This window comes from Nasonia vitripennis, chromosome 3 (genome assembly GCF_009193385.2).
Source record: "Nasonia vitripennis strain AsymCx chromosome 3, Nvit_psr_1.1, whole genome shotgun sequence".
NCBI classification, from domain to species: domain Eukaryota; kingdom Metazoa; phylum Arthropoda; class Insecta; order Hymenoptera; family Pteromalidae; genus Nasonia; species Nasonia vitripennis.
In genome coordinates this window covers 10853140-10876012 of record NC_045759.1, presented here as the reverse complement: position 1 = coordinate 10876012, position 22873 = coordinate 10853140, and the positions used below count along the sequence as shown (strand labels likewise).

The 22873-nt window shown below is 37.1% G+C and overlaps 3 protein-coding genes across 3 annotated transcripts; all 3 read right to left on the bottom strand.

The window, feature by feature from the left end:
• Positions 1-9994: 9994 nt before the first annotated feature.
• On the bottom strand, positions 9995-12754 carry CYP6CK11 (cytochrome P450 6CK11). Its single transcript, NM_001172533.1, has 7 exons — positions 12638-12754; positions 11789-11974; positions 11359-11728; positions 10936-11279; positions 10606-10842; positions 10289-10540; positions 9995-10206 (listed from the first exon to the last, which is right to left on the bottom strand). The coding sequence occupies exons 2-7, from the start codon at positions 11964-11966 to the stop codon at positions 10004-10006; spliced, it is 1584 nt and encodes a 527-aa protein (NP_001166004.1). The 5' UTR covers positions 11967-11974; positions 12638-12754; the 3' UTR covers positions 9995-10003.
• Positions 12755-14858: 2104 nt separating this feature from the next.
• Positions 14859-17807, bottom strand: CYP6CK10 (cytochrome P450 6CK10). The gene is made up of 7 exons (NM_001172532.1): positions 17692-17807; positions 17069-17260; positions 16639-17008; positions 16207-16556; positions 15878-16114; positions 15561-15812; positions 14859-15478 (listed from the first exon to the last, which is right to left on the bottom strand). Exons 1-7 carry the CDS (start codon positions 17756-17758, stop codon positions 15282-15284), a joined length of 1665 nt encoding a protein of 554 aa, NP_001166003.1. The 5' UTR covers positions 17759-17807; the 3' UTR covers positions 14859-15281.
• Positions 17808-18964: 1157 nt separating this feature from the next.
• LOC107980954 (calphotin-like) lies at positions 18965-21785 on the bottom strand. Its single transcript, XM_016984627.3, has 5 exons — positions 21774-21785; positions 21189-21610; positions 19976-20015; positions 19559-19899; positions 18965-19490 (listed from the first exon to the last, which is right to left on the bottom strand). The coding sequence occupies exons 1-5, from the start codon at positions 21783-21785 to the stop codon at positions 19247-19249; spliced, it is 1059 nt and encodes a 352-aa protein (XP_016840116.2). The 3' UTR covers positions 18965-19246.
• Between the last annotated feature and the right edge of the window lie 1088 nt (positions 21786-22873).

The following is a 22873-nucleotide window of genomic DNA, read 5'->3' as shown; positions in this document are numbered from 1 at the left end:
ACAAAAGTAATTTATTAATTAAAAGCAGAAAAGCACCAATACAATCATCCCTTTGGCAAAGTCGACGTCACCGAGATCGTCACAACGTGTTATTGTCCTTGTAACAACTACGCACAGACAGTTACAGGGTCTATTACGCTTGGGAATCAACGTTACCGAGATTAAACGCAAGTGCTAAAAGATTGGCGTTTCCATAAGCGCTTCTCGAATAAGCCGAAGACGAAAGCCGGCATGTACCCCAGAGCGAATTCCTTTGTGATGTCAATCGATTTCGGTTAAATGACCGTACCGCGCATGTAATCGATGACGCGCGTAGCAGCAGCAGCCGGATACGCTCTTGGCACATTGCAATGGTACTTTCATCACAGCACCTGCGTAGATTCGAAGGAAGTTTTTCACTGATTCAAAAAAAGTCCACACTTTCCGAATTAGTGCCTCTGGGAAACTCTCGCCATTAACTCTTCTCGCTCTGGGCATTTTCGTTCGAAAACAACATATTTCCATCTATAAGTACATGATAGTGTATACACAACAGCCAACAATGAGTATCGCAGTTCGCCAAATCGGTTACAACACGCTTAGCGCGAATCCGATCCAGGTTATTAAAAACGAGGTTTCGCGGGCGCCACAGGTTACATCATTTCGCAAGGGGGTTTTCCATACGCGCGCGCGCGCGAGTCTCGATACCGAGAATCCTCTTCTTCGCTTCTCCTGCTGGTCGCTCCTCGGAAGATCGCGTATTTTGGGTGTCCGGCCTTCTCTCGTTACATAATCTCCCCCTCGTCTAGCGTCGACGCGTGTCGCAGGCAGTTGAGAACCTCGCGCTTTTGTGCGTCTACACGGTGTCCGGTCTGCGCCTATGACGTAGTTGGCCGCTTCTCATGAATGGACGTAGTAAAAGAATGGCTTACACTCGCGGGGGAAAAAGCCGACGGCCGGCGGCTTTTTGGTAATGAACTGCCTTACGCAATTTCATTAGCTCCTGGCTAGCTGCGGTTACGTAACAGCCGGGGCAGCTGATAAAACGTGGATCGGTTGCGATTGTTCATTCGGAGCGCGTCGCGGCGCCCATTGCTTATCGATTTTATTCCTCCCCATAGAGCGCACAAAATGCTGTCGTTGTAGACTCATTATACGTTTTCTTAATTGTTGCTTTTGTGCGCCGACCCGGAGAATGTTGTATTTAACGAATTTTTAAAGGGGGTAAGCGCGCCTCATTATCAGCGTAATTGAAATGTAAGCCTCCGCCATACACGTTGCTTTGTTTTGTTAACAATAATTCCGCGCATTCAGAGTATTGGATTGAAATTGAACAATTAAAACGCGTTGGGTGCTGATCTTGTTCGAGGGAATTGATCGATTCAAAGAGAAGCGTCATTGTATAATACGTGTGATATTTTTTGACCACCGGGTATGATGGAAAGATCAATGACCTATTATTTTCTTTCTCTCATGATAAAGACCCATAAAGCTTTGAATGAACGTTGCAAGTGCAATGCCACCAGTTCTCGTAAAAAAGCGCTGTTCTTATAATAAATGCAATTTCGTCGTAAAATAAAGGAAAGTCCGTAAAACGCAGCATAAACTGCACGACGAAGATAATTTTAACGCGTAGAATATTTTGTGGAATCGTTCTTAAATCTCAAAAGTATTTATCGGGTCTACTTGTACTGAAACGGTCGGAGGATCAGCACACATTGCGAAAACAAAGGCTACGAAGGCAGTGACGTGCGACGGAGAGTTTTTTCTTTTGTTCTTCCATGGGGAACGAGATTCGTATGTATACGCTTCGCGGCAAAATGCTTTCACAGTGTCAGTAAAGCGTCTTAAGTGACTACATGCACAGCCAAAAGAAACTTTCTTTTCTTTCACACACAAGCCTCGCGCCGTTCTCCCGTACAACCTTGACATCGAAACTGAATCATCAAAACACGGAATACATCACGTGCAGCCATGCACTTTTCTGTTCTCTCGCTCTGTATATCTATTATAAACCTGTCATTAATGCCTCGGACGATATGTCCCCCACGTCCATCCATTGACAACATATCTATAGCAGACTACACAAGTGAAACCGTAAACAGCTCCGCATGAATTTTTTTCCTCTACTGAGCCATTGGCCCATGAAAATTCACGGTAATTAGATTTCCCTACGTCACTGCGTTAACGAAACCAACAGCTAATTGCTCGGCGTGTCCGCATATAGTTAAGAAATCTCGGATGAATTTTCGCCGTCCACGCGCGCCGTTTTATGTCTGAATTGTTCTCGTCGCGCTCTAAGGTTTCGGGGATCCGGGAGAAAGTGTTTCCGAGGATGTGCGCCGCCTCGCGCGCAGACGTAAGCGCGGCTTGTTATGAATGGGCCGCGGCGGCAAGCCGCTGCATTATACGCGCATTTAATCTCGCTAGACAATCGAAGCATGACCTGCAACGATATATATCCGATGCATTCATATGCGGCTGCTATCGCCACTGGTTACACTCCCCTTTGCTATTTAAATCATCGCGTTTCCTCTATGCAGTTCTTGCAAGGCAATTCTTGAATACTCTCCAATTATGAATATAGATGCTGCGTTGCGTCGAGTACACACACACACGATACTTCTACGCATGCATAAAATAAACTGGATAATTTTTTTCTTGCGCAACGCCATGGAATTGCGGTGCATTTTGGAATTCCCCACATTTAGAGTGCACTGCGGGGGTAAAGACCTATGAGAAGCCAGTTGAATGTTCTAAGGAGCGCGCGTCCGCGTTCACGACTCTCGGCGCTATGGCATAGTTGCACAACGGGGATTTTCCCGCTGTTGCAACTGGAAATTTCGTGCAGTAGATTCTGCATTGGAGCTTATGCTTTCTTGACCCGAATCGACTGCCTGCGCGTATCTTGATGTTATAAGACTGCAATATGTCTTTTTTATTATTACAGCCTGTAACAATTATAATATCTTGTTTCGCAGATAAGTGCTAATTTTTTTTTAATTTCATATCGGCTACAATGAGTTATTTTAGTCGTGTTTCAATCTTAGAGAAGTATGCAAGCATCTTCTTTGTGTTTATTTTTATTACAATTAGTTGTTGACACTAATTCATGTTTCTGGTCTAGTAAACTAAACCCTGACACATATTTCTGGTCTATGCTAGATCATAAAACTTATATCGATTGCCTGGTTTTTCGATTATTTGTGGAACAAACTGTTTTTATGTAAACGGTCCAATTGAATGGTAGATGTACCGTAAGGATCCAGTAACTCTCATCAGAGGATGGTTGAGTCATCCCATAAAAAACTGGTATCAACGACGATATCAAGTTCCTCAAACCAGTCTGCGCATCTTCCGACTCATGGAAGTTATTTTAATTATTACTGGGCCAGTGTGACTATTCGGTCAAACTTACGTAACGTCCGATTGACGCCTCGGGCATACTAATAAGAGGCGCAAGACGCCTCGTGTTTACATGTGGTGTCGCTATACGCGTTAAAAGTCTTCGCAGGTCTGGAGAAAGTCCACACGGTTCATCCACTTTCCCTCTCGACGACCGCAGCTTGAAGACGTGCGGTTTTTGCCTTGGAACATTAGGAAGCTGCAAAACGAGTGTAGAAAACGAAAAAAACGTTGATTGCTTTTGTTTCATAGACTCGCACTATAGATTTATAAATAGTGAACAAAGACGAGTTAATGGTGGTCTTAAGTGTCATTAAATGTGCAGATGTTTGATGTCGTTGCACTTGAGCATTAAGAGTCATACATACATGCTGAACAGAAATATAGATAAAGCAATGCGAATTTATTAGTGGATGAAACAAAAGTAGTGTATCAAAAGAATCTTGCGAGACATATAACACTTATGTCGAAAGCAATACCAATAGTCTTAAAATAATACCCTGTCGCTTTGGCCTCGGTTCGCCGTGAAATTTGAGAGAAAAGCTTATTAGTTTCGCAAATTTTATACTAGGATATAGGTATAATAGTCGAATTTTAAGTATGGATTTGGGGTACACCTACGCCAGCGAATTAAAAAAGGAAAGACCGCTCTTGTCGGTCGGCATAATTCATTTTCATTTCGCGAATGTGTAGACGATTTCTCCACAACCTTCGTAGAACTAACTCTTACCTTTATTTAGTTTTCATCGATACTGCGAAATAAAAGAGAAGCTTAATTATAATGTTCTAAGAATTTTTTTCGAAATCAAAAGACTTTGATCTACGCATATATAGAATTTAGTATTGCTAAAATATTTTTATATAAAAATATGAGGAGAAATTCGGAATAAAAAAAATCGTTGTAAATGATTGCATGATACATTTTGTTTAAAGAATTATTTTAATCGTCTTTAATTAAGCCTTTATTAAGCTGAAGCAGGCATTAGTTTACTAAATTATGTGAGGAATTAAACTAAAACATTTGATGTGTTACGTAGCATAAAACTAAAGCCCTTTATTTTTCATTGATTACAATATTATTGTTTTATTGTTTTTGTTTAATGTAAGCAAAATGGTAATTCATATTATTAAAATTTTCTTCAAGAAGTTATTTTTGAACACTACGATGGTAATGTAGTCGACGATCAACAATCGATACTTGATCTTGCCTTAGTCCATCTCTTGATCGTTGCCAGCAGTAACAGATGGTAAGTTACCGATGAATGTAGGGTAGCAATCAGTACGAAATCGTGTAGCCATGCTGTTCGACTGTGTAAGTTGAAGGTATCGTAGCAATTTTGAATGGCGCTACAAACGCGTAAGCCAGTGGTGGAAACTAAAAGTTTATGATTCACACATTTTATTACATAAATTATACATAGAAAAATTGAAAACTTATCTAAAAGTCCATCGCCGATGAACGTAGACGTTGGCAATTCCTAAATTTACATCAATTTAATGCAATACACAGTTTTAAGCTTATGCGTCTGACTATGCCCACAATTTATTTACTTAAATGGGAATTATATTTTATTATTCCTAATCATTTTAATTTTGTAAAAGTCTACCTTATAGCATGATATATAACATATTGATTTAATACTTACAGCAGCTAAAGGTACAGCAATCTGTGGAATAGCAGCCAGTGCTGGAAGTGGTGCAGCGACGAGAGGCGTAAGCTTTTCCGTGGATGCAGGTGTCTGCGAAGACTTAACAGGTTTGGGATCTGGGACAGGAGTCGAATACGCCAACCCAACAATAAGAAACAGCAGCATCTGTAAGGTAAAATAAAAAAAATGTTCTTACAGATTAGTACCATTTAATTATATTAAAATATATGAAACATGCAAAAACTCACGTATTTAAACATCGTGAAGTCTAAGAAGCTGCGCTTGTGCCGTGTAGATGCTGCCCGTAGTGCAAAGAACTATGAGATGCAAGGCGTGCGCTCCTCGTATTTGTAGTCTTGCTGATGGGCTCCATAAAAAAGTCAACTCGTCCTATAACTACTACATCGCATGGCTCTCCCGCGGTGTGTAGCAGGGCCGGCTCTTAATGTTAGCTCTCCCCTCGAAGGAGAATTTCTGACGAGCTAAAACGAAATATTAAAAGCTTACCGACGCAAGCAAGTTCCTTGAAGAAAATGAACGCGGCCCCTGATTGATGTCTTTCCTTTTTACCCATGGGCTTGATATGTTTACGCCGTTTAGGTGCATTCACTATTTTCTTGCTCCTCTCAAAGGATTTTTGAATATAATTTTTAATATTTAAATCATTTTTTGTTTATAAATCAATGCAGATTTAAAATAAAATAAAACATATTTTATTGGAACGTAAGTACATGTATTTACTGAAACAATAATTTACAAAGCTCGGACATTTTGATTCAATTATGATGCAGAAGGCAAGGGTTTGCCAACTCATCTCGTACATTACTGTGAAGCATGCTATAATGTGCAGCGCATACTTGTAGGTTGCAAGAATTCTTCGTGACTATACATACATACTATGCTCCCGAGTAATACGAGTTTAAGTTCTGGAGACGTGTGGCTATCGGTCGTTGAAACTTGCAATCGTCCTTTTGCCGCTGTGGCTTCTGCAGCTTGATTTATTTTCTGGGTGTATAGCATATTCCACGCAGAGTATACGCACCACGGTTGGTTAAAGCGAGATTGTATAGTTATAAGCTGTAAATACCTGCGTACTGCTTTACATATTTCTTTGGAAGTAGATACCAGGCTATAAATCAGGTGTAATCATTAATCATATTCGTGATTTGGTTACGCTTATTTTAGTCTGATTTTTTAAGTTGCTATTTCATTTTATTATATGTAATAATAGAATCCATAATACACGTTTAGACAACTCTAATATATTTCAAAGAGGGCGTTTTTCTATTGACCATTATTGTTCTTGTGCAGGAATATAGTTTTGTTTCTTTTCTCCACTCTTAAATATATGCCATTTACTGGAGTTTGAACAAAAAAATTTTTTGCATATGATACAGGAATTGATATTTTTTCGCACACTGGAACAGTGTAATTGGAGAGTAAACCAATTAGTGCTATCTAAAATTGCATTAATAAGAAGTCTTTTCTCGTTATTTTATTACGTTGTCTTTCCTCCAATACATCAGTCAACGTTTTCGTAAACAATTGTGTTACTGCCTTGCTGAATATAGGAATTCTTAAAATATCTAAAATTATTGGAGCAAAAACTCAAAGCATTTTTAATAGAAGGTAAATCAAAAACCATAATTACGTGCTTTTAAAACCCGCTAGAGCCATTTCTAAACTTTGGCAATCAACTCCAAATGCTATTGAAGAAGTACTGTCATTTGTATATCCGACAGTAAAAGACAGGACCGCAAAAGTTGCTGAAATATTTGTTAAAAAACATTAACAATCTTGATATCATGAAGTCTTTTATTATTATTATTTTTTTTTGATTCATTAAAAAAATATACATAAATATCGGCAAAACGGCGCACTAGTGCGGTTCTATCACAGATTCATATATTTCGACCTTTCCGTCTCATTAGATGAGGATTATTACAATTTATGAGATTGCACATAAAATAATAATACAGGCCCACAAAAAAATGAACTTGTATGTCCATCGACAAAACCCATGTACTCCTATGTATTTTTGCGCGCTGAGTCCGAATCTGGCATTCGATTAACTTCAGCACGTCGGGTTCAAGGGCATTTGAAGGTCAAATTGCAGAAATCAGCAATAACCAATACAAGACATCTATCTATTAAGTTTTGGGGGGGGGGGGCGCAGAATCCAAATCCGGTATTTGTTTTTCTCCATGAGGTAAGTTTGAAGGTCAGTTCAAGGTCAAAGATTCAGGAAAAATGGAAAATTTTACATCTAGCTGTGGTCAAAATTTCCTTTTTTAGTAAAAAAAAATGTATATTTGACCTCAGGATGACCTTGACTTTGACCCTGAGGTACTAAGCGGTCTTTATATTTGGATTCAGCGGCCCAAAAAATATGTCAGAATGATAACTTGACTCGATTTCACTAATTGTCGAGGATTTGACCTTCAAACGACCTCCAATTCGGCCTGATGGAGACAAACGGACACGGGATTTGGATTCGACGACCCTGAAAACATAAAGACATAGTAGTTTGCCCCATGAAAACCCATTATCTTATTGTCATACGAATCCTCCATCCAACAAGATTAAGTGACCTTCATATGACCTTGAGGGTTATATTAAAAAAAATTGAAGATCTATCTAGACGTAAAATTTCCTGCTCTTTCAGAATCTGCAGTCAAAAATTCATTTTTCCTAGAGTACACAGCTTTGACCTTGAACTGATCTTCAAACTTACCTCATGGATAAAAACAAATACCGGATTTGGACTCAGCGCCCCCCAAAACTTAACAGAAGATGTCTTGTATTGGTTATTGCTGATTTCTGCAATTTGACCTTCAAATGCCCTTGAACCCGACGTGCTGAGGTTAAATGAATGCCAGATTCGGGCTCAGCGCGCAAAAATACATAGGAATACATGGGTTTTGCCGATGGACATACAAGTTTATTTTTTTTTTTTTTTGGCCTGTGTAATTTATCACGTCACAGGTACAATTGATAATAATCTGTTATTGAGTGTCTCGCAACAGAAAAATGCATTCAGACAAAAAACATCTACGTGAATAAAAATAATAAGGTCATTATAAACTGTTTGAATGATAACACTGCGAAATTGACAGACAATTTTGAAAGCAAAACTAGTGGATGCACGTAACATCAAAAAGGATGAACTGAATAATTGAAAAATCAAAATAGTAAGGATTGACAATTATACAACATGGAAATCAAAGAGATTAAGAAGTACATCAATGCAAGGAATTCAGCAGGATTGAAGTACCTGCAGATGGTAATAATGCTTTTACTAATGATCAACAATAACAGGCAAATAACACTCCATACAATAAGCCAAAACAAGAAATAGGTAAAAATGGGTACTTTTGATAATCCAGATAGGATTCAAAATGAATCAATTAAAAAAAGGACATGCACATTGCTAGTTTTAATAAACACCACAATAGATTTATAAGATTTTCTGTCCGCTTCAATAATTAGCGCCCAGATACTTTTGGCGACAGATAGTGGCAAATTTCTGGAAAAATTCTGGCAAAGGTAGAGAGAGGCTAATTTGAGGTTAGAAGGTTAGAGCAGGCACACACATATTGATTTGCGATAACTGCATTTATTTATTTATTTATTTATTTATATATTAACAGGCATAAGTGCCCTTAAAAAATATATACAATTCAAGTACATATACAAGAATAAAAAATAACGAAAAATATTATAAAACAACGAAGAATATTATAAACTGAGTTTCCTAACCAAATACCGACACAAATGATTTGAGGTTCCATTTGAATTCAGACAACTGATTGATGACAGTGATACGTTGCGGGAAAGAATTCCATACGCGCAGTTTGAATGAGCCAGATGCTCATGTATAGGTCTATGATTACGCAGGTTATAAGATAATTGTCTAACTGAGAAAAGGTCGGAAATCAACGGACAAATCATAATCAGACCGTCATGATAACGAAACCGAAGGAATACCCAACGAAGACGCTATGAGTGAATAGTCATGATCAATAGGTGCCATGGGCTAGCCGGGCTTGTAAGCCAGGTAACTATGAATGTATGCTGAACGGAATCTATATGGTTAATAGCAGTTTGAGTATAAGATGACCAAATTTGACAACAATAAATGCGGACGGTATCGCCGCAACGTCCAAGTGGCGCTGCGGTCAGGTAGCAAAACTTGATTGAACAATAAATACAACAGAACTGCGTACTTTTAAAAAAAATCGCTCTTTACCGCCCTTCTTCTTATCATAAAGTGATAGTAACTCGTGCAAAACATCGTATTAAGTACATCTTTTCGGCGTAGTATTGGAATTACGTTACAGCAACAGAGCAGCCGAACAAGCGGCCATCTTGAATTTATATACAGTCACCATGCCTAGGTAGGTCATATCGTAATTCTAATACTACGTCGAAAATATGCACTTAATACCATGTTTTGCACGAGTTACTATTACTTTAGTTACTTTATACTTATTTGTTCTTCAGTTGGGATTTGGACACCTGACCGCAGCGCCACTTGGACGTTGCAGCGACACTTTTTGACTGCTTCTTCGACAGCCCCTTGAAGATTTCTGGCGAGCTACATCAAAATATTAAAAGCCTACCGACTTGAGTAAGTTTCTTAAAGAAAATGAACGCGGCCCCTAATTAATCTCTTTCCTTTTGCCCATGCGCTTGATATGTTTACGAAGTTTAGGTGCATTCATTTACCCTTCTCAAAGGAATTTTGAATAAAATTTTTATTATTTAAATCGTTTTTTGTTTTTAAATCAATGCAGAAAGATAAGATACATATATTTACTGAAACATTTATTTATAAGGCTCGGGAATTTTATCCAATTACCGTCGCATTACTCCCAAGCTTTCTGACAACCCGCCTCAAAAATTGCTGGAATTCTGGTCGATATTGGTTTAATTTTCTATCAGGCTATATTTGAAAAACGTTTTTTTTTCTATTGACCTTTATTGTTCTTGTACAGGAAAGTAGATTTGTTTCTTTTCTCCGTTTTTAAATATATGCCATATTCTGGAGTTTGAGTAAAAGATCTTCTTGCATACATTACTGGAATAGATGTTTTTTCGCACACTGAAAAATTGTAATTGGAGAGTAAACCAATTAGTGCTATCTTGGTTTGTAACATTCCAAAACGGATTCCTAAAAAATAAAGGAATAAGTAATATTCTATTGTAATTAATTAATTTGTTGTTGCATATAAATGTGACGATGGACAACAAACCAATGCAAGCTCGCGGTCCATCTCCGAATGGCAAATATGTGTAGGGTTGTCTTGAAGCAATGTTTTCTTTGGTGAATCGAAGAGGATCGAATTTCTCTGGATCTGGAAATATGTCTGGATCTCGATGCATAGCATTCATACATATTAATAATTTTGTTCCCTTTTCAATACGAAAATTGGTATTTGGAATATCACAATCTTCAATACACTCGCGGTTTAAAAATGGTATTGATGGGTGTTTTCTTAATGTTTCTAAAATAATTAATTATAAATTAAAGTCATCATCGAGGAAATAAATTTATTCAATTTTTCTTTACCTAAGAAAACCATGTGGAGGTATTTCATATCATTTGACATTATTTCATAAGTTATTCCTCCATCCCTTTTAGAGAATTCATCTATTTCTGCCTGTACCTTTTCTTGAATTTCTGAGTTCAATGCCAATTCGTACAAACAATAAGTTATTGTTGATGAAGTTGTTTCAAACCCAGCCAAATAAAAAATAAATGCTTGGCCTATTGCTTCTGACAGACTGATTTTTCCCAACGCTGAACCTAGCAATGTGAGTTTAAACTATATAAAAATTACTTCAAAAAACTTTGATACGCATGAATGAATTGAATGTATTAGTAAGTTTATTGCTTTACCATTTGCACTATTATCTCCTTGTTTTAAATCTTTGTCTTCGTCTAGCGAACCCTTGTCTAATAGTTGCATTAATAAATCTAAAAAGTCTTTTCTTGCTATTTTATTGCGACGTCTTTCTTCTAATACATCTTTAAATGTTTTTGTAAAGAATTGTGTCATTGCCTTGTTATATAAAGGAACTCTAAATATATCCAAAAGTTTCGGAACAAAAGTTCCCAAAGTATTTTTTATTGGAGGTAGATCAAATGCCATACTTCCATGCTTTTGGAATTCGCTAGAGCCATTATCTAAACTTTGGCAATCAACTCCAAATGCTATTGAAGAAATACTGTCAGTTGTATATCTGAGTTAAAAAAAAAATATAAAAATAATTAAAAAGTCAAGACAACAAATTTGCGTTAGATGTATGTTGATTTTTATACCTTCCAATCAAATCTTTAAATTCGACAATGTTGTCTTTTTTGATGATTTGATCGCATACTCGTATTAAATTGTCGCCAATTTTCAGAAGTAAGGGATACATATGCTTCAATTTACTAGATGTAAATGTAGGAGTTAACTTAGCTCTTAATTGTCTCCACCGTTCTCCTGGCAGCAAAAATAAATGCACAGATAGAGGGTTCACTTTTTCGTTGAAGTACAGGCCACGATCACGAAATTTGTTAAATTCCTTTATCAAAATCAGTTGTATCACATTGGGATCATTGATTAGTAATAAAGGCATGTGGAATATGTAGATGCCATATACTGGATATTTTTTACTTTTGTTATATTTTTGTTTAATGAAATTTCCTGTAAAAAATTTTGGATTGAAATGGTTTACAGAACAAAAATATAAAACTTAATTTTTACCTATTGATCCAGAGATCAGTGGAAAAGCATTTCCAACAGGTATTATAGGAGTGTCATGTGGGATCCCTCTTCTTTTCCAATAATCGTAAATGACAAACTTGAAATATGCATAAATCACTATGATGAGAGTAAATGCCCAAAACAGCTTTTTATGAAGGATTGGAGTAATTGAATCCATTATGTCAACTGTAAGCAAATGACAACAAACAATATGGTTGATTTTCAATTGCAAAGTAAAACAATTATTTAATATAACTAAAATACAAAAAAATATAAAAAATATAGTAATGACACCCTTAGGCGTCATGTTTGACGATTTGCTTTGCTTTAATAAATTGACTTTGTTCTTGACGAAGCCAAAAAATAAAATAGTTCACCACGGGTCCTCCCTACATCACACAAGCCGCTGTAAAAGACTACTTATATCGCACTTGTATCGTAAAAAAATATGCTATCCGCGCTAAAATCTTACAGATAAACTTTTCAAAGTCTACAAGTTTTCTGTATGTAATGCTCATAAGATATCATCCATGTGGTAACAGTGTGGAACTTTTTATGTTACCCATATGGCTAATTTCTACAGTCGCATAATACTACATTTTTTTTTAAAATACTACACTTCGTCTGAAAGAAGTTTATTTTAGGAACAATTCACTGATAAGTGTCCCTTCCACTTAAAGAATGTATTCGTTCCTTATATATACAGACACAGCCTAGCTTTCACCTATTTTCTGGGACTGTTGATAAAAAACTAATATTCTGCGCAAGATACAAAACCTGCAAAAAGAAGTTGTATTCACAAAATACTTATTTGTTTAAAAAAAGGGATTAATATTAATTTATACCTACCGTTTTTAAGAGACGTATTGTAAATGTATTTGTATAACCTACACAGCAAAATTAGATGAATGCTCGAAGTGCACAATGCGTAAATAATTTTATCTTTGGATTAAAAGATTGAAAATTAATATGAATAGAAAAGACTGTGCAGTAAAGGTTTGTGAGCTTAAAGTGATGAATGCATATTTGAATTGCAAGTTGACAAAGACAAATGTTTCTCCTTCAAAAGGCATCTGCATAAATTAACTTGTTTTATATGAACACGTATTTGAGTGTCTTGGTATTAATGAAAAAAGCTGTGAATCTTCCTAGATTTTGTGAGCAAACATCCACACTGACATGTGCGTGACCAAAACTGATGTCGTTATCATAAATCTTTGGAAAATTAGCATTTTTTTTTATAAATCGTCTAAACCGGTTACGGTTTTTTGAGATTTATATTATCCCCTTCCCACTTTCCCATAGACTCCGCAGTATTATACTGTTGATTCGTTTTAGCAATCCTTGATTTTATCTTTTCAATATCATAATTACTCGATTGAATGTTCATAACTTTGGTTAGAAGGGGTTTAAACTTTTTTGATGAAGTGATCGGTAACATTTCAGTGCTCGCAAAATTTATTTATTTATTAACCACATTATACGACATGTAAGTTTCTTGATGATTTTACTGTTATCGTGCATTAAAGCGCGCTCCGCGCGCGCTACATTTTAAGGTTAGAATTTTAAAATTGAGCGCCATTAAAGAGGATACTACAATAAATTACAATATTATTACTTTTGTCTGTTCTATCAACTCATTTTTCTCTTTACTTCATTGAAATTGAATTAATCTTTTTTTCGGAAATTGATCTTGACTACAGCTTTTCAGGTTACATGGAATGCCCATTTACGGCATCAGCATATATTGTAACGGGGCTCGATTTTTGGGGAAAACTCGGCTATACTTGACCGGATCACAATTCCAGGTTGCGGCGGAGAACTCTCAACGCCTGTGATTTACCCGCGTTGCAACGCAGCTCGCTGCGAGAGCTGCTTCGCGAACGTCGTGTTTGCACGTGTGCTATCTCTCTGCACTCTCCTGTGCGGAGCTAGCTTCTCAGATTTGCGTTGCAACCGCTTGTTGCAACGCTTGCGGAGGCGGCGGTATTCGCAATGAGGACGTAGGGAACGGGAGAGAACAACTCGAGAAAATGAAGCTAGTCCAGAAAAAGGGCTGAGCCCTACTTACTCGCTGTCGCCGTTCTCGGTAGGCGCGCACCACACACTCACACACGCTCTGCGCCAGTAATGCTGCTGGCTCGCTCGTTCGGTCGCTGATCGACAGGCCGGGTCGTTTTTACTTCTGGTAGCAGGAGTTCGCTTGGACGTCTTCTTCTCGCAATCTCACACACTCACACTCTTTCGCACGCTATCGGCCATCGCTCGATTTAGTCAGTCTCACACACTAGAGCTGACGCGTTTGCTATTATGTCCGGAAGCTATCTGTATGTGTGTCCGACGGGCCGCGACTTATACGCGAGGCCCCGAATCTTGCTTCGCGCTTGCGCTATGTCGCGTGTCAACGATGCGCGAATCTACCCGATTTAGCACCTCGTTATAATATAGAATTAATGAGATGATGATTATATTTAATATTTAATAAAACTTAATATGACATATCTAACAAAAATTCATGTGCGTCATTTAAATTTTATTCAAAATTGTATAGATTCATATATTTATACAGCATAAGTTTATGTACTTAAAAATCATTTGTATCAAATTCTTTCGTGTTTCCATTCGAATTATAAATAAAATGGATGAGCTGAAAAATATTAATTGTTTGTGAATTGTTAAAATTTTAAAGAAATATCCACCTGCCGTTTATCTTCTGAATTCTCTATACTCTGGCATTCATCTTTAAGATCTTTTTCGCCAGAAGCTCATAACCACAATTCCAATAGCACTTTGCTTCTTGTCTTGATCAGTTTCTTTAGCTGCTTCATCTGCTCAAATCTAAGAATTTCATTTATTTATATCTAGTAATTAAATGTATGTTATGTTATAAAGCTTTTTAATTAATGACGAAGGCTTCAATTCTTTATTTCTTCTGTATTAATAAAATTCATAATTGATCCCAATCATGCTTATAGTCATTTGAATAAACATCTGTTAGTTCAATAAATGTTTTGATACATTTTTTCAATTGATATGATAACTTTCTGGAAATTTAGCTTTCTGATTTTTTTATCCCCACCCGTAGAGTCTGAAAAGCTGCGCTCGTGACATGTATAGATGCTGCCTGTAGTGAAAAGAACTATGAGATGCAAGCTGTGCGTTCCTCGTATTTGTAGTCTTCCTGATGGACCCCATAAAATAGTCAACTTGTATTATAACTACTGCGCCGCATGGCTCTCTCGGTATGTGGCAGGACCGGCTCTTAATCAGACCGGCCTTAAGCAGGCTTTTTGACCTCGTGTGGATATTGCAGTACTCGTTTGCGGACCGTACTGCAATCTACACACTCGGTCTACAAAAGTCCACTTTACACCCTTGGTACACAATATACTATTTCATACGCCAAATAAGTTCGAATTTAAATGATTTGTACCTGAATCAATTTAAGTTATCACTTCTGCCGGGCGTTCAGAGACGCACACCGTTTTTTTTTCTATTGTCTGTTCTTGTACAGGAAAGTAGATTTGTTTCTTTTCTCCGTTTTTAAATATATGCCATATTCTGGAGTTTGAGTAAAAGATCTTCTTGCATACATTACTGGAATAGATGTTTTTTCGCACACTGAAAAATTGTAATTGGAGAGTAAACCAATTAGTGCTATCTTGGTTTGTAACATTCCAAAACGGATTCCTAAAAAATAAAGGAATAAGTAATATTCTATTGTAATTAATTAATTTGTTGTTGCATATAAATGTGACGATGGACAACAAACCAATGCAAGCTCGCGGTCCATCTCCGAATGGCAAATATGTGTAGGGTTGTCTTGAAGCAATGTTTTCTTTGGTGAATCGAAAAGGATCGAATTTCTCTGGATCTGGAAATATGTCTGGATCTCGATGCATAGCATTCATACATATTAATAATTTTGTTCCCTTTTCAATACGAAAATTGGTATTTGGAATATCACAATCTTCAATACACTCGCGGTTTAAAAATGGTATTGATGGGTGTTTTCTTAATGTTTCTAAAATAATTAATTATAAATTAAAGTCATCATCGAGGAAATAAATTTATTCAATTTTTCTTTACCTAAGAAAACCATGTGGAGGTATTTCATATCATTTGACATTATTTCATACGTTATTCCTCCATCCCTTTTAGAGAATTCATCTATTTCTGCCTGTACCTTTTCTTGAATTTCTGGGTTTAATGCCAATTCGTACAAACAATAAGTTATTGTTGATGAAGTTGTTTCAAACCCAGCCAAATAAAAAATAAATGCTTGGCCTATTGCTTCTGACAGACTGATTTTTCCCAACGCTGAACCTAGCAATATGAGTTTAAACCATATAAAAATTACCTAATAAACTTTGATACACATGAATGAATTGAATGTATTAGTAAGTTTATTGCTTTACCATTTGCACTATTATTATTATCTTTTTGTTTTAAATCTTTGTCTTCGTCTAGCGAACCCTTGTCCAATAGTTGCATTAATGAATTTAAAAAGTCTTTTCTTGTTATTTTATTGCGACGTCTTTCTTCTAATACATCATTAAACGTTTTCACAAAGAATTGAGTAATTGTATTGTTGAATACAGGAATTCTAAATATATCTAGAATAATTGGAGCAAAAACTGCTGATGCAATTTTACTAGGAGGTAGATCAAAAACCATAATTCCATGCTTTTGGAACTCGCTGGAGCCATTATCTAAACTTTGACAATCAACTCCAAATGCTATTGAAGAAATACTATCAGTTGTATATCTGAGTTAAAAAAAAAATAATATAAAAATAATTAAAAAGTCAAGACAACAAATTTGCGTTAGATGTATGTTGATTTTTATACCTTCCAATCAAATCTTTAAATTCGACAATGTTGTCTTTTTTGATGATTTGATCGCATACTCGTATTAAATTGTCGCCGATTTCCAGAAGTAAGGGATACATTTGCTTCAATTTACCAGATGTGAATGTAGGAGTTAACTTGGTTCTTAATTGTCTCCATCGTTCTCCTGGCAGAAAAAATAAATTCAGAGAAAGTGTGTCCACTTTATCGTTGAAGTACAGACCGCGATTACAAAATTTGTTAAATTCCTTTATCAAAATCAATTGAATCACATTGGGATCGTTGATGAGTAATATAGGTTTATGGAACATGTAGATGCCATATACAGGGTATTTTTTACCCTCGTTATATTTCTGTCTCATTAAATTTCCTGCAAAAAATTTTTAATTGCATCAATTAACAGAACAAAAATATACAATTAAATTTTTACCTATTGATACTTTTCCGGAGATGAGTGGAAAAGCATTTCCAACAGGTATTATGGGAGGGGCATGTGGAATCCCTCTCCTTTTCCAATAACCGTAAATGACAAACTTGAAATACATATAAATCACTGTGATGAGAGCAGTCACCAAAAATAGCTTTGTATGAAGGATTGGAGCAATTGAATCCATTATGTTAACTGCAAACAAATTAAATCAAACAACATAAATCATTTTTATTTCCAAAATAAAAAAATTATTTTCACGTAAGACATCGTATTACAACTGCGCTGAGAACCTTATGAGGTACACATTATTATAACATAGTAACAGTGTGGGACTTTCAATGTTACCCATATCGCTATTTTCTGTAGCTACATAATACTAGATTTTTTTAAATATTTAATGCTACATTTGAAACTAGTCTATTCAATGGACAATTCAATGATTGGTGCCACATCCACTTATAGAAAGTATTCTTCTATTATGTATACAGACACAGCCTACCTTTCACCTGTTTTCTGCTACTCTTACAAAAAAAACTAATATTCAGTGCGAGATTACAGAACCTGCAAAAAGTGGTATGCACAAAATACTTTATTGTTTGAAAAATTGATTAATTTATACTGACTGATTTCAAGAGACATATCGTAAGTACAATTGTATAGTCCACACAGTAACATTAGGCGAATGTACATTATGCACAATGTGTAAGTAACTTATCTTTGTATTAAGAGATTAAAAATTAATATAAATAGAATAGATTGCGCAGCAAAGCTTTGTGAGCGCACAGTGACAGATGCGTATCTGAGTTTAAAACGAAGCTGTTTAAAATAACTGGTTTCACATAGACACGTATTTAAGTGACTGTATATCAATGAGAGAAGCTGTGAAACTTGGTATAGTATCCGTATGCGAATATATATATATATATATATATATATATATATATATATATATATATATATATATATATACTGACGCGTACGCGACAAGAACTGATGTCGTTATCAGAAATCTTGGGAAAATTATTGATATCTGTTCAATTTTGTAATATACAAATTGGTTAAAATTTGAAGTTCGCAGTATTGTAATGAATTTTGATTTCATAATAATTTTTAATTTAAAAATTAAGTAACAAGTATTTTTTAAGGTACTTTTACTTGTTATCAAATGTATATAAATAAAATAATCAAGTTTAGAACTCAACTGAAAACCGTATATTAGATATTTAAAGCGTACATACTGCACTTGTCGGTAGTAATAAATTTCTGTGTATGAAAGATTGATGGGTTGCGGTAAAGCAGCGAATGCGCTAAAGTCATTAACTAGCTATTATACCTGCGTTCGTTCACCTGAGCCTTGAAATGTTGCACGTCTATTATATTGTTATGACCGGGTACAGGTTAACGTAAATAACAACTCGTTATTTAAAAAAGCGTAACTCAAACTCGAACTCTCTTTATTTAATCGTATACAACTCAGCTCATGAGCTGACATAAGCAGACTGACTGTAAACAATAACATCCGCGACGTTGTTTATCTCGTTGCTAACGGTTGCTATCCGCGATTCTTGGCGTTCGAATCGCGCAACGTTCAGGCTCGGTCACAACAATATAGGCAATGTTTTTTAAGGCATTATGTCGACAGTGCATTTAAATTTAGTATTACGCCCGTGCAATAAGCTGTAATTTTAAGTTAAATAGATTTAAGTATGAGTCTAATAAAGTCGGTAATTGTTACGCGATGTATTTGTTAATAAATCCAAAATCAATAAAACAATCCTACTCTAAAAAAGGCACGGTTATTACTTGTTCGTTGTTATATAAGCTGAAAAAGGGGAAATTGAGAAAATACGATGATATAGGCGTATTTTGTTATTGTCGCAGCTCTCGACATTTTCAGATAAAAATTTTTATTAAAAGTCGTTGCGAAGCTAATACAAACTTAACTTCAATTCATGTATCGTTCAGTTTTGGTCCAGCTTTTTTCCGTCACTAAACTCTTCAAATTGCTAAAGGCTGCTAAAATGTACAAAAATAATAATAAATGAAACCAAAGTCGTTTCGTTGAGCATAATCATCAAAGTGTATTTTAAACGATATTTTAAAGCCTTTATAAAAAATGTTTTCTTTCTGTACGCTATAATTTTCGCACATTCCTTTGTTACGATATTTTTACTCTAACTATTTTTTTTCGTTCTTTGGTGCTTGGAGCAGGGATTGGTTGACGTTAATCAGAAGTTGTTCTAGAGGCATCCAGAATAGTTGGTTGAGCAGTTGTGCGGCAAAAGGAATGATGGGTATCGTGACCGGCATAGGTTCTCCTGGAGTTTGTTGAGCAGGGGCTGGAGTAGGAGTAGGAGCTGGAGCCGGAGCTGGAGCTGGTATTGGAGCTGGTGGTAGTAGAGGCGCGACGGGTGGATACCAGCTGCAAAATAAAAATAATGATTGATCAATTTTTTGTTCTTATACAAATTTGATTATGCGTAAACTTACAAGTACGAAGCAGCTGGGGCATGATGCTGATTAAACAGTTGTCCGATGTGTCCCAGATTGAATCCGTGATGTCCGTAGGGGGTCGCTACATGCTTGCGCACTAATTGCGCATTAGGATAATTTGTATCTTGGTCGGGTTTTAAATAGCTGTTCGGTAATGCGGAGTTATCGAGCGGTCTATAATCATGGATTATATTGGTTTTATGCGCTTCGACAGTTTGTGAAAATACCGTATTGTCCGTTGAGCCTGTCGCAACAGAACTAATGTCATTAGTGCTCAGTATTACTGACGGCGCATTTGGTTTAGCGGCGACAATGGCCAAGAGAGAAATCAATACCCACTGAAATTTGCAATGGTTTTTTGTCACAAGACTTTGAAAAAGAGAATTTTCGCAAGTAACTCTTTCGAATACTCACAGGAATCATGGCTTGCTCTGTGTTACACCTTATATCGCTCCTATGAAAATTGGTAGACTGATCGGAGTGTGGAGAGATGTTCTCTCTTATATAGGAACGTCGCCCTTTGTGCATATCACGACAACGCTTCGTCAGGGCGAATAAGAAAAGCGAATCTGCTAATAAGTTTTTCTCCACAGTTCGATTATTTACGCTCTTCTTGCTGTGATGAAACTCGATTCAAACTTTTTTAATTTTTATGTAGTATTTCTACTATCAGCAAGAAAGTCTTCATATTGATCTAAGGTACATAGTAATATCAAAGTAAAACGCGTTGCTTACCAATTCGTTTGAATTTTGTTCACACTTTTATTATACGGAGAAAATAAGCCTGTAAAAGCGGCGTGAAACTCCCTATATAATTGAAGAATTTCGCTTTCAGGATTTAAAATAAAACGAGCATGTTATTACAAATATATAACTAAACAAATTATACAGAACTGATAAAACTTTAGAAACGTTCTAGACTATCAGTTTACACGAGTTATCCGTTAAATGTTCTCACTATATCTATATAGTGGTAAAATTTTAATTGAAAGTACATAACTAGTTACAATTTCAACGCCTTGATATGGGAGATTTTGTTACTCTTTTTCGTTTTGAAATTGCAGTATGGCTTTGAAAAACAACAATTACGATTAAAGTTTAAAATTCACATGTATAATTATTTCGTGAATCTTTTGCTGTATAATAATCATCTTAGGAAGGAAAACGGGGCAATATGTAATGAGCAAGAAAAGTCATATAAAGTTAATGTACGTGTATTTATTATGAGAATTCAGTCATGTCGTGAAAAAGACACATTCTTGATCAGAAAATGAAATCAACCCTCCGACAGCTTTGGACGGTGGTCCAAAACAGCGGGAGTCATTTCAAATGGCAATAGCAGCGACTCGCGGAGGCTTCTTCTTCGTCGTCGTCGTTGTCGATCGCAACTGGTGCCCGGATTCTCCTTATTCCAAAATCCCAGATCCCGCACTAGTGGCAACCGAGTCGAAGCCTCGGCCGTCGCCCGATAACGAGATCACTCGTATTTAATATACTGCACTATTTAATGTTCGGCCCGCAGTTGCTGAGCCGTCAGGGGTGATTGAGGTATACGTTGACTAAGCGTATAAAATGACTGCGGCGGTGCTATTCGGTTAAAACTAGGATGGTCCCTCGAAGATTTTACCAGGCTGGGGCAGCGTAGGCAAAGTGAGCGGGGGCGGCGTAGGTGGCGTAGGTGGCGTAAGCCGGAGCGGCGTAGGTGGCGATGGCTGGGGCGGCGTAGCTGGTGATCACGGGTGCGCTGCCGTGGACGATGGAGTTGCCGTGGGACTCGATGGTCTTCTCGGCGATGACGGAGGTGCGGATGGCCGGAGCGGGGATGGCAGCGGGCAGGATGGCGGTCTTGGTCTCGACGATGGCTGGGGCAGCGGCGTAGCTGGTCACCACTGGGGCGCTAGCGTGGACCACGCTGTTGCCGTGGGACTCGACGGTCGTCTCGCCGATCACGGAGGTGCGGGTCTCGATGGCTGGGGCCACGGCGAGAGCTGGGGCGTGCAGGAAGCCGGGCTTGGCGGCGGCGACGGCCACGAGGGCGAACAGAGCGACCTGTGAAAAGAAAATTATTATACTTAAAAATTTTAAACTTTAAAATTGGTTTTCGAATTTTCCTCAGTAAAAAGTTGTTGTGGAAAAATAATATTTTAAACAAATTAAACCGAAAACTAATCATCGGCGAGCTCCTAGACCAAATCTTAGCGGGACAACTTACGAGCTTGAACATGTTGATTAGTTTTGGGTTTGTGTGTCTTGCGGTGTGAAGACCTGAGACTGATGCCAAGCAGAGGGTTTCAGAACGTTTATATAGGAGCGCGATTCCCTATGCACGAAAGACCTTCACGTGCGAGACTTCCGTGAGGAGGTTGGTCCCTAAAGCAAACGCTCTCTTTTGCTTTTTACACTGATGGGAGCTTGCTCCATTATGCCCACAACACGGCGCGCATTCCTTCGCCTCTCCCCCACTACCTTTACGGTATTTCTCCGATGCATGTGCGCTTATAGGTCCTGCTGTCAGGTGTATAGCATTTTGGTTGGTGGATGTACTGCGAGAAAGACGAATGTAGACGCGAGTCGGGTGAAAAAAATTTTTCAAAAAAAAAACCTTATTTTTCGCGCGCAAAAAGTACTGTTCGCCGATCGTTTCCGCGTTCATATACAGCTGTCTGATTTCGCGATTTTGATTCATGTGCGTCATCAGAGATCGAATGATTTGGATTAGGCGCGAAATTATAGAAAATATTGTGTTCTCACAGTCTTGGTTGCATTGACATGGGAAACAAGAATATAATCATTTATATCTGAACAAACTTTATGGATAATTCACATATAGTCACGCAAATCTCAGTTTAATGTACTGAATATTCGCGATTCCAGTATCGCAGACATTTTTATTTAATCTAAATAATTAAAGACATCACTTTCAAAAAGAAATTCAAGGAACATTCTTTTTGTTGATTTGCCTTTTTAACATTCAATTAACTGCTTAAGACACATTACAAGTGAGCCAATCCATAAACATACAGTCGACAATGTAACATTCAAACGAGTCACACCACGCCTTAAACAGAATATTGAAATTATGGCAGCTCGCATAACAAACCGTAGCAATTACGAAATCTCCACCTATAACTGTAATCTCCATCTCGATCCCATCGAAACGAGTACTAACGAATTCGTTCCCTCAAAAAAAGCGCAGTCTAATCTCCCGTCGATCCCAGGGCACAAAGGCGCCTACCGCTACACACGATTCGGTATTTCCGTGCATGTATAATAAGTAATCGAACGCTCCGAAATCGCGACGAAACATCCGCA

Bases quoted from the DNA above. Each gene is read 5' to 3' on its own strand.
- CYP6CK11 (NM_001172533.1), bottom strand. From the start codon at position 11,966: ATGGATTCAATTACTCCAATCCTTCATAAAAAGCTGTTTTGGGCATTT. The intron at 11,280-11,358 runs GTATAAAAATCA...TTTTTAACTCAG, and splicing joins TTTAAAGATTTGATTGGAAG to ATATACAACTGACAGTATTT. The intron at 10,207-10,288 runs GTTTGTTGTCCA...TTTATTTTTTAG, and splicing joins TGGACCGCGAGCTTGCATTG to GAATCCGTTTTGGAATGTTA.
- CYP6CK10 (NM_001172532.1), bottom strand. From the start codon at position 17,758: ATGTACATTCGCCTAATGTTACTGTGTGGACTATACAATTGTACTTAC. The intron at 17,261-17,691 runs GTCAGTATAAAT...ATTTGTTTGCAG, and splicing joins CGATATGTCTCTTGAAATCA to TTAACATAATGGATTCAATT. The intron at 15,813-15,877 runs GTAAAGAAAAAT...TAATTATTTTAG, and splicing joins CCTCCACATGGTTTTCTTAG to AAACATTAAGAAAACACCCA.
- LOC107980954 (XM_016984627.3), bottom strand. The intron at 19,900-19,975 runs GTGAGTATTCGA...TGCAAATTTCAG, and splicing joins CAGAGCAAGCCATGATTCCT to TGGGTATTGATTTCTCTCTT. The intron at 19,491-19,558 runs GTAAGTTTACGC...TTTATTTTGCAG, and splicing joins GCCCCAGCTGCTTCGTACTT to CTGGTATCCACCCGTCGCGC.